The sequence below is a fragment of the Mustela erminea genome, chromosome 9 (assembly GCF_009829155.1).
Source record: "Mustela erminea isolate mMusErm1 chromosome 9, mMusErm1.Pri, whole genome shotgun sequence".
Lineage (NCBI taxonomy): Eukaryota > Metazoa > Chordata > Mammalia > Carnivora > Mustelidae > Mustela > Mustela erminea.
In genome coordinates, this window is record NC_045622.1 from 52,811,189 (window position 1) to 52,822,616 (window position 11,428).

General features: G+C 38.6%; 1 protein-coding gene across 4 annotated transcripts in view; it reads left to right on the plus strand.

The window, feature by feature from the left end:
• The window catches only part of PAK1 (p21 (RAC1) activated kinase 1), a 148,216-nt gene extending 136,788 nt beyond the window's left edge, over nt 1-11,428 (plus strand). For 2 of the 4 annotated variants that reach the window (XM_032356795.1, XM_032356797.1), the window contains exons 12-15: nt 1,894-1,993; nt 3,948-4,144; nt 7,416-7,553; nt 10,088-11,427. In XM_032356795.1, the coding sequence (XP_032212686.1) occupies nt 1,894-1,993; nt 3,948-4,144; nt 7,416-7,553; nt 10,088-10,174 (522 nt within the window). In that variant the 3' untranslated portion in view covers nt 10,175-11,427. Of the gene's footprint in view, nt 1-1,893; nt 1,994-3,947; nt 4,145-7,415; nt 7,554-10,087 lie in introns of all 4 variants that reach the window. The other 2 variants (XM_032356794.1, XM_032356796.1) reach the window with 1 other exon arrangement.

The window sequence follows — 11,428 nt, forward strand, 5'->3', positions numbered from 1 at the left end:
TGCATATGTGTACTTAGGAAAAACAATTTGCCCCAACTTATTTATCGTTAAAATAGGAATTCATGCTATATTCTAAAAGAGATCACCCCCTTAAGAAAATCATTTTATTGAGATACAATTTATATACCATATAATACCATCACCATAATCACCATAATCCAGTTTAGAACACCATAATCATCACCATAATCCAGTTTAGAACATTTTCATCACCCCCCAAAAGAACTCCTTACCCATTAGCAGGCACTGCCCCACACACCTCACTTATCAGCCTTTCAGTCCTGTGCAATCACTCATCTTTTTTCTGTCTCTATAGATTTACTTGCTCTGGACATTTCCAATAAATGGAATCCTACAATATATGCATGTTTGTGACTGGCTTCTTTTCCTTAATATAATGTTTTGAAAGTTCATCCATGTTATAGTATATATCAGTACTTCATTCTTTTTATTAACAAATAAGATTGCATTTATTTATCATTCATCAGTTGATGGGCATTTGGGTCATTTCTACTTTTTGGTTATTATGAACAATGCTGTGTACTTGTACAAATTTTTAGTTGGATATCTGTTTTCATTTCTCTTGAGTATATACCTAGGAGTGGAACTTCTGGTCATATAGCAACTCTGTGCTTGTTTGAGAAATAGCCAAACTATTTTACAAAGTGGCTGTACCATTTTATATTCCCACAAACAATGTATGAGGGTTTTAATTTCTCAAAATCTTTTTTTTTTTTAATCATATTTTGTGACATCCAGAGGCCAGGATCTCTCCAGCTTCCTAAGGAAAGCAACTCTTATTTTTTCAGGGAAAAGCTGCTTCTGAATATTAGTTTGTTCATAATTTAGCCATTGGAATGTTCTTAAAAAGTGAAGTAATGATTTGAGAACATTTAAATACTGTTTTGCAGTTGGTCTGCATCTTTTGTATTTTTCAGTTGTTATTTTAACTTTGGGTTATGGACTTAAACTAGGAGATTTAGTAGCAAACCTAAGATTATCTTTTCTAATCCCCACATTTTACAAATGGGAAAACCATAGCCTAGAAAGCATAAGTGATTTGTTTAGAATGATGTTGTTAGGTAGTGGAAGAACCAAACATCTTCATTGTTCTATTCAGTCTCTGTTACTCATTCTGCCTGCTAATTATAGATGTTTTCCAAGGTTCTTTTCTTTCTCCTTTTCTATAATATTTGCCAGTTCCAACCATTCTTATAAATTAAAGAAAATCACTTGGTCAAAAATGACTCAAATACTTATCTCAAGTCCAAATCTCTATAGAACTTAAGACTCATATGTTCCATTGTCTACTGAACATTTGTCTGTCAGTGCTTTATAGGTATATAAAATTGAACATACCCAAAACAGTACAAATTATCTCCTCACCAAAAATATTTCTCCTAAAAAAAAAAAAAAAAAAAATATTTCTCCTAACTTTACTCTTTCTAATATCACTTCCATGTGTCTCAGATAAGACTCTTTTTTTGTCCCTTTCCTCCAGTTTTATGTTCATAAAATCATTCCATTTTTCCTCTGTAGTTTTGCTTGGGCCTCAGTTTCTTTGTTAAGGATCTACTGTTTGGTAAAATAAAGCAAAACAAAGCAAAAAACTCCAAAATACAGTGGAGGAACTCCTGTAAGAAAACTACGGTAAGATGTATTATAATAAGGTATTTTATGAGAAAGGCATAAAGCAGCACCAAGTTAGAAGAATGCTTAGCCAGGAGATAGAAGACTAGGCAGTAGACCTGCCTCCGCCACAGATTTGGAACCAGTTCTTTCATTCACTGGGATCTCACTTTTTTTGTCACAAAATAAAGAGGTTGGATTAGTTGATTTTCTGTAAGTCTTCATAAGTTCTTTCTCTTTCTCTTTGCCCAACCACTTAAATAGTGCCTACAGGCTTTGGAGTTTCTGCATTCCAACCAGGTCATTCACAGAGACATCAAGAGCGACAACATCCTGTTGGGAATGGATGGCTCTGTCAAGCTAAGTGAGTAGGAGTGATGATACTTTTCTTCCTGATGGGACCCAGTATCCTGGGGGAAGGTAATCATATGATAGTAGCTGCAAGACTCAGCACAGGATCTTACAGTCACACCTTGGCAGGTCCCGTTCCAGGCCACTGCAGTAAAACAAACATGATGATAAAGCAAATCAAATTAATTTTTCCCAGTGCATATAAAAGTTATGTTTATGCTGTACTATAGTCGATTAAGTGTGTAATAGCATTGTGGCTAAAAAAATGTACATATCTTAATTAAAAAATACTTTATCACTAAAAAATGCTAACCATTATCTGAGCTTGCAGTGAGTCATAATCTTTGTGCTGGTGGAGGGTCTTGCCTCAGTGTTGGTAGCTGCTGACTCATCAGGTGGTGGTTGCTGGAGACTGGGGCAGCTGCGGTAATTTCTTAAAACAGTAATGAGGTTTGCTACATCAACTGTTTTCCATTTCACAAATGATTTCTCTGTAGCATGCAATGCTATTGGATTGCATTTTACCTACTAGAGAACTGCTTTCAGAATGGGAGTCAGTCCTCTCAAACCCTGCTACTACTTTATCAACTAAGTTTATGTAATATTTTAAATCCTTTGTGTCATTTCAACAGTCTTGACAGCATCTTCACCAGTAGATTCCTTCTCAAGAAACCACTTTCTGTGCTCATTCATGAGAAGCCATTCCTCATCTGTTGAAGTTTTATCATGAGATTACAGCAGTTCAGTCCCATCTTCAGGCTCCACTTGTAATTCTAGTTCTCGTACTATTTTCACCAGGTCTGCAATTAGAACGTACACATTTACCAATTTAAGTTTGCCATCCACTATATGTACAGTTCATGGTGTCCCAAAACAATTACATTAGTAACATCAAAGATCACTAGTCACAGACCACCATTACAAATGTATTAATAATAATGAAAAAGTTAGAAATATTATGAGAATGACCAAAATGTAACACAGAGACATGAAGTGAGTAAATGCTGTTGGAAAAATGGCACGGACAGACTTGCTCATCACAGAGTTGCCACAAACCTTCAATTTGTAAAAATCGTAGTATCTGTGATGTGTAATAAAGCAGAGTGTAATAAAAGTAGGTATCTCTGTATTTCTTGGGATATTCAGGCTCTTTATATTACTCAGCGCTAGACAGGGTGTCATTTCTTTTTTGTCCATTCAGATATATATGTTTAACCACAAAAAATTTACTGAATGCCTCCTGTGTGCTACAATGGGCACAAAGATACTTTTGCTAGTCCTCAAGTAGCTCTCAGTCTAGTACTGGAGTCATAAAATACATAACTAAGAAATAGAGTTTAGTGTAATTTCCTAGGTTCATTCATTCAGCAAACTTTTATCAAACTTTTATACTTGGGCCTTCTGGGATTAAAAAAAATGAGTAAGAAGACATAGTCCTTCCTGTCAAAGGTCTCATAATTTAAATAAACTTATAATTGCAATTTAATGTGAATGAACTATAAGCAGAACATTTTGTTCAAAAGTGTAAAAAGTAGTCCAGACCAACAGGTATGTTGCATGTGGACAGGCAGCTTTGGGAAGATTGGTGATTAGAGTTTAAGTCAGGGACTCATGCCCAGGAAATAAAGCAAGGACCTAGACTGCCAGATTCTGAGGCATGGGAATGGTTTTTAAGAAGAAAGCAGAAGTGGAGCAAATAAAGGCCAAAATGGGAAGCTTTGGACTTCAATGCCTAGTTCTTCTGGTTTGAGGAGTGGTAAGGGGCCAGAGATTTTTGTTCCTCTTGCTACTTTTCAAGGTTAAATAGAGGACAGGGTAAGAGCCAGTCTTGAAGGTAGCAGTCATGTAATTCTTGCTCTAGAGAGACAAGGTATTGCAGTGCCTGAGACCCAGGCGGAGCTTGGGATAGGCATATAGTCAGTACTTGTCAGGTCCATTCCTTCTCTTCTTTTTTTTTTTTTTCCTAGCCGATTTCGGGTTCTGTGCACAGATCACCCCAGAGCAGAGCAAACGGAGCACCATGGTGGGAACTCCATACTGGATGGCACCAGAGGTTGTGACGCGGAAGGCCTATGGACCCAAGGTTGACATCTGGTCCCTGGGCATCATGGCCATCGAAATGATTGAAGGGGAGCCCCCATACCTCAATGAAAATCCTCTGAGAGTGAGTGTTACTAATCCCATTTGAAGATGTTTGGGCTGTTGGTCTTTAATCCCAGGAAATGGGACTCAGGCTATTCCCTACAGTTTTCAACCTGGATCTTTCTTTTCTGAATGAAACTTGGCACTGTTGGGTTTAAAGTATAAATGCTCAAAGGAAAGAGATATTAATAGTCACTCATTCATTCAACATTTTTTTTAGTTCCGATAATATAAAAGAAGCTGTTCTAATGGTGATGAAAAAAATAATATATAGTAACAGAAGGTAAGTGATGTGAGGAAAAGCTGAGTAAGGAGCTTAAGAGAGTAACAGGGGATGGAGAAATGTGCTATTTTATTGAGAGTAGAGAAGGAAGTCCTGTCTTTTAAGTTATTTGAGCAGAAATCTGAAGAAAGGAGTAAGCCATGAGATTAATCCGATGCAAGAGTTTCCCAGGCATCAAAGGACTTAATTTGAGAACATACTCATATCCTGGAGAAAACCAAAGAGGCCAGTGTCCTGAGTGAGTAAGCAGTTTGCAGATAAGCTGATAAGGTCAGAGAACTAACAGGGAGCTGAATCAGGTAAGACCTAGTGACCTTTGTGAGAACCTGGCTTTTATTCTGTAAGAGATTTGAAGCCATTGGAGGATTTTGAGCTGAGGAGTAGTTTGACTTAATTTGCGGTATAAATTGACCATTTTGACTGTTTTTCTGGAAGAAATAAAACAGACTGAAATACTGTTATAATCGTTCGGGTAAGAATGGTGGTGTGGGGGCGCCTGGGTGGCTCAGTGGGTTAAAGCCTCCGCTTTCAGCTTAGGTCATGGTCTCAGGGTCCTGGGATTGAGCCCCGCATCAGGCTCTCTGCTCAGCAGGGAGCCTGCTTCCTTCTCTCTCTCTCTCTGCCTGCCTCTCTGCCTACTTGTGATCTCTGTCTGTCAAATAAATAAATAAAATCTTAAAAAAAAAAAGAGTGGTGGTGTGGACTATATTCGTGGCAGTAGTAATGAAGAGTGGTTAGACTCAGAAAATACCTTGAACATATAGCTGACATGATGAAATGGATATCAGAGAAAGAGGAATCAACAATGCCTTTAAGATTTTGGGCCCTAATTGCTGAAAGATTTCGTTTGCCATTTACTGAGAAGGTTGAAGAGCGGGTAAAATGGGGTAATAGAGCTGGTTTTGAATGTGGTGATTTGAAATGTTCATTAGACATCCAAGTAGAGATATTGAGTAGAGTTGGGCATATGAGTCTGGATTTCAAGGGTGAGCAGTCAGGACTATAAATGTAAATTTATGAGGAGGTAGTATATAGTTGGCTTATTTAAAGCATTGGAACTAGATGATTGATGCAGTAACTCACCTGGAGAGTAAGGTTTGGGTACTGAGCCCTAGGGTTCTCTCATGCTTACAGGTTGGAGGAACTAGCAAAGTAGACCAAGGAGTGACCTTCCTAGTTGGAGGAGAACTGAGAGAAGTGTGTCCTGGAGGCCAAGACAACAAAATGTTTGGAGGAGGATGGACCACTGTGTCAAATGTCACTGATAGATCATATAAGACAAGACTGAGAAGTAAACATTAGATTTGCCAATATGGAAGTTAGTGATGAGCTTGATGATCAATATCAGTGGAGTGATGGTAATGAAATGAATAAGAGTAAATCTACCAGAATGGGAGAAGAAGTTGAAATGGCATGTGAAAGCAATTGTTGTTCTTTAACAAGTTTTGCTCTTAAGGGAACAGAAAAATGGAGCAGGAACCTGAAGTGGAATTGAGGGAGGGTTTTGAGGTTTTTTGTTTGTTTGTTTGTTTTTTTAAAGATGACATTATTTTAGCATGTTTGTGTGCTGATAGGAATGATATAGTAGAAAGAAAGAATGTGATCATGAGCAAGAGAGAAGTGACATCTGTAGGAGTGATGTCCTGAAGTAGATGCGAGGAGTTGGATCAAGTATTGAAGGAAAAGTATTAGATTAGGACAATTTGTCCATTTTTTTTTTAAGATTTTTATTTATTTATTTGACAGAGAGAAATCACAAGCAGGCAGAGAGGCAGGCAGAGAGAGAGAGAGGAGGAAGCAGGCTCCCCGCCGAGCAGAGAGCCCGATGCGGGACTCAATCCCAGGACCCTGAGATCATGACCTGAGCCGAAGGCAGCGGCTTAACCCACTGAGCCACCCCAGGCGCCCCAATTTGTCCATTGTAATGAGAGAGGGAAAGCAGAGTATATGAATACAAGTGCAAGTAGGTTGGTAATTTTGGTCATAGGCAAATAAGAGAATTATTCTGATTGCTTTTATTTCCTCATTTCTCAACCTCCCTTCTAGTGCGGGAATTATGTATGTGTTGTTGTTGATAGGTGGTCATCTCATCTTACCTGGTTACCTCTTGGATAGCCAGTTACTGGAAAGTGATTCGGTGTACCAATCTGAAACTGCCCGGACATCCCAGCTTTGCCCTCATTCCACATTCCACACATCTTACCCCGTCTTGCAGTAGCCTTGAAGATGATGATCAGTAGGGTGTGGATGGAATTAAGACTGGGATTAAAATCAGAGGACATAAACTCATATGAATAGCTTGATCCCAGACATATGTTTCTGGACTTTATCTATGAAATGGGAATGATGATTCTTGCCTAGTCTATTATCCAGATTTATTGTGGTCATTAAATGAGATAGTGTTTGTGTAAATACTTTGTGAATTAAAGTGCTGAGTGCTTTTTTTTTAACCTGTCCCATAAGATGGTCCATGTTAGGGTACTAGGGGAGGCAACAAGGAAACAGATTGTTGCTTTACAGAACACTTGCTTTTAATATTCCTTTCCTGCTAGAAGAAATCAGTTCTTAGGTAACTAAGGTGAAAGCATCAGGAGTAATTTCCTCCAGCAAATGGGCAGATAGATATTTAACTCATCATCAGGCTAAGTGAATAATAAACCCTTTAGATTTACAATCAAGAATAATAATAAATCCATGGGTCTGGAGCATACTTCATAAGTTTATAAAGTGCTTCCCAATATATGGTCTTATTTTTACAGACATGTGTGATAGACACTGTTGTCATCCCTATTTTCTAGATGTGGAATTTAGGAGTTCACTGGCTTGCATGTGATCACATGGCCTTCAAATATTAAATCTGATCCTTAGGTCATATTCTTTCCAGTATACCAAAGCTGCCTCTTTGTGTCCTAGAGGCATAACGCAACTGACCATACTTCAGAGAGCAGATCTGGGCACTAAGCGAGAACTGTAGCTAGAGCCTAAGGTGATTCTTCATTTGTATTGCCAGGCCTTGTACCTCATTGCCACCAATGGGACCCCAGAGCTTCAGAACCCAGAGAAGCTGTCAGCTTTCTTCCGGGACTTTCTGAACCGCTGTCTCGAGATGGATGTGGAGAAGAGAGGTTCAGCTAAAGAGCTGCTGCAGGTAATTTTCCCTATGCAGGGAAGCTCCAAATTCAAGGTATCACTAAACCAGCCTTTTTTGCTTCATTTTTGTCTGTGAGGCACTACTGGCTCCTCACCTACAACTTCCCACACTCCATTTATATTCCTAGTTCCTTAACCTCCTTCATCTCTGGGCCTTTGTGTTATTCCCTGAAGCTCTTCCTCAGTCTATTAAAACTCTGTACACATTTATAGGCTCAGCTTAAAAATCTTCTTTCTGAGCTCCTGCTGAACTTTGCCTGTACCTTTCATCAGCACTTCTTTTGTTTTGCTTGAATTAGAGTGAGATTCTGCCAGGTTGTGGGGAAGCCTGGAGTCGGGGGTTTGCCAAGCTTTTTAGACTTCCATCTGCTTAATCCTGAAATTACATAATTATTTCATATGGTTGCAAAACTGCTTTTAGCAAGCTACCACATAAGTATCACATTAAACTTGATGGTGGTGAATAATCTGTAGGCATGCACAGTTAGTTACTTCTATATGATGAGGACCGAGAGCAACCGAGCAAGGCAGGGCAGACCTACTGCATTGAAGGTAGTTATGAGCAACCCTGTCTTTCCCACTAGATTATTTATAACATCTATCTTCTTAATTTCTGGGTCTCCTCTTATACCTAGGACCTGACTTAGAAAGGGTATTCAGAAACTTTATTGAATTGAATGAAACTGCCTAAAGTATTTACCTTAATTGAAATGCTATCCTTTAGAACATATTTAGTATCTCTTTGTAACCAGGGTTATGGATTTACAGAGCTCTGGTCTGTTAGATATGAGATTTGGGCTCTGCCAAATATAACCCATTAGTCTGTCAGATCCTTTGGGACTGAAAACCCCTTATAACAGGCAGTACTGTATAGAATCTCTTTGCCTTTCATATGAGATTTGCTCTGGAAACCCTAGACATGGAAAAATGTTCAAATTCTACTTTAAGGCTGTGATTGGTGAAGATATTGTTCATTAGGTACCAAATTATAATTATTGAAAGATTAGTGCCCTCTAGAGTTTTCTTCCTGATACTATAAGTAATAATAAATGCATTACATTGAATCTTTACCATACTGTAGTTACCTAAGTGACTTATATGTTCTTTTCATCAATTCTTTATAATGACCCTGTGATTTATAGGTTCTAGTATTACCATTTTTGTAGGTGAGTGAGTAAGTTTCAAGTGTGTAATGTTTCCATGATTATATAGCTAGTATGTGGTAGACCCAGAGTTTTATCCTATGTCTGTTTGGTATCTTAAATCACAAAAGCTTCACATGTGTTTCTCCTGTGAGAACACATATATGGATGAAATTACATATGTTGGAATTTGTATCTTCATGACCAATATCTTTTATTTCTTTCATAGTAACTACTTGTTTTCAGTGCCTTTTTATATCCTATATCTGTCCAAAAAGAAGATGAGGCAACTTCCAGCAACAAATATGTGTATATATGCCTATATGGATGTGCCTGTATCATATACAATATGATTGATAAAAAAGACTTATAAAGATGGCAGAAGGATCAACTATGCTAATCATCTGAGTTAGTTTTGTTTCAACATCAGATCTGGTTCTCAGTTTTCTGGTGGCCAGGACAGAAAAGGAAATGTGATAGTTTCTTTATTTCTTATCAAATGGAAAAATGTCACATCCTTGTGGCAGAACCTTTTTACTATTAAATGTAAGAAAAATCATTTTTAGTGAAAAGGCTCTGAGTTATATAAAGAATTGTTTTCCGTAACAGTTTTGGTGAAAATATAGATGCAGTTTTTCTACAGAATGGTCTTCTTTAATAGTGGTGGGTGTGGCCCAAAGTACAGCCCAATGAAAGTGATTTAGGAAAGGACCAAGCTATTGAAAGCTTTACTGGATTCAAAGATAGAAAAATAAATTCCTAGATCAGTGCTCCTGAAATGCAGTATTGCCATATACCATTGGGTCATGATCAGTCAATACTTTACCCCAGAGATAATTATTATCCTGATTATCACCATAGTTTAGACTTACCTAATATAAAATGGAATCATACAACATGAAATCTCTTGTGTCTGGCTTTTGTGAGTCAACATAATGTCTGTGGGATTCTTTATGTTGTCACCGTATCAGTCATTCATTCTTTTAATTGCTGTGTATTTTTCTGTATAGTATTATAAAATATAACATTATTCATTCTTCCATTCTCTTTTTTGGGGTTCTTTTTAGTCATGACTGTTGTAAGTAAAGCTGCTATGAACATTCCTGTGTGTGTCTTTTGGTGGATACACAAACTTAGTTCTCTTGGAAATATACCTATGACTGGAAATGCTGGGATGTAGCATAGAGGTGTGTTTAAGTTGTAGGTAGATACTGCCAAACAGCTTTCCAAAATGGTTTGTTATCTTTTAAAGATGTTTTTCAACTTGGAGATGATCTGAAGCTTTCCAGGCAGCACCTTGTGCAAATATGGATGCTCTCAATGTCTTATGATGATTACTGAGGAAGAATGGTAAATAGTCATGTGTCTTTTCTCTTTTCTTCCCTTCTAGCATCAGTTCCTGAAGATTGCCAAGCCCCTCTCCAGCCTCACTCCACTGATTGCTGCAGCAAAGGAGGCAACCAAGAACAATCACTAAAACCACGCTTACCCCAGCCTCATTGTGCCAAGACTTCTGTGAAATAAATGCTCATTTTAGAAATTCCAACCCCTGATGCCCTCTCTTCCTTGCCTTGCTCCTCCCATTTCCTGGTCTAGCGCTCTCATGACTTTGATCGTTAAAAACCATGTGTCCAGCATTGATGAGAACTGCAACTGACTAATCAGATGATGGCCATTTCTAAATAAGGAATTTCCTCCCAATTTGTGGTTGTGAGGGTGGTTTATGATCAAGGGCTTATATGAATAAACCCTTGGACTCCTATTTCTATACAGCAAAATCTTCTCCTCATACCCCAATCTCGCACCTGCCAGTCAGTTCTTAACTCTATAAATTTTTGGCTTTATAACATTATTGATTGGTAATCAGTTGAAATTTCTTTAGTGCTTGCTTTTCCAAGGCTGAATTGCCCAAACTCAATTGTACTTGAAAATTGGAACAGTGTGAGGGGTGCTGTGAGGGTGGATAACTTACCAGAGACATGAAATGGCTCATCTTCCTGGACCATGGCTTTGGCGCAGCTGATCTCGATATGGGAGAGAAAGCTACAATGTTTTTTCTTCTTGTGTGCTTCTAGCTGCTACCTGAGGGGATCTTCACTCAGTAGTGTTCCCCATGCTATTTCTTGTGAAATGGTCTTGGCTATGTAGCAGCTTTTGACTCCCTACATCCCCTAGGCTGCTGCCCCAATTATGTCTTTGTTTAGAACTTTGAGAGGTTTCCTAGGGCACATGCTGGGTGAAAGCAGTATGAGAAGTCAGGGAAAAAATTTAGCTGCTTTTAGAACAAAGTTGGGTATCAGCATCTGTCCAGCTGTACCTGTGTGTTGTTTCAAGAATTCCGCCTCTTTCTCCATCTGGAGTAAGGAGCTGAAAGATCTTCTGATGGCCTGAGACTTCGGATCAGAGGGAAGGATCTCCCAACTCTGAAACTACGTGTTAGCTTTGAATGGATTTGGCGACCTGATAAGATACTCTGCCAGGTGTGAGGGGACCCTGTTTTTACAATGCATGGCCGAGCTCTCTGCAAATGGAAATGCTTGCACTGGGTGTTGGGGATGTTTGCTACCTCCTGCTATCTTTGTGGTTTTGGTCCTCCCACTATGATAGGACCCCTGGCCAGCATTGTGGCTTGTCACGTCAGTCCCATTGGCTACCTTGTCATGCTCTGAGGTACCACTGCCTCTTGCAGCACAAGTTTTATTTCCTTCAATAAAAGGAGATGAAAATATTC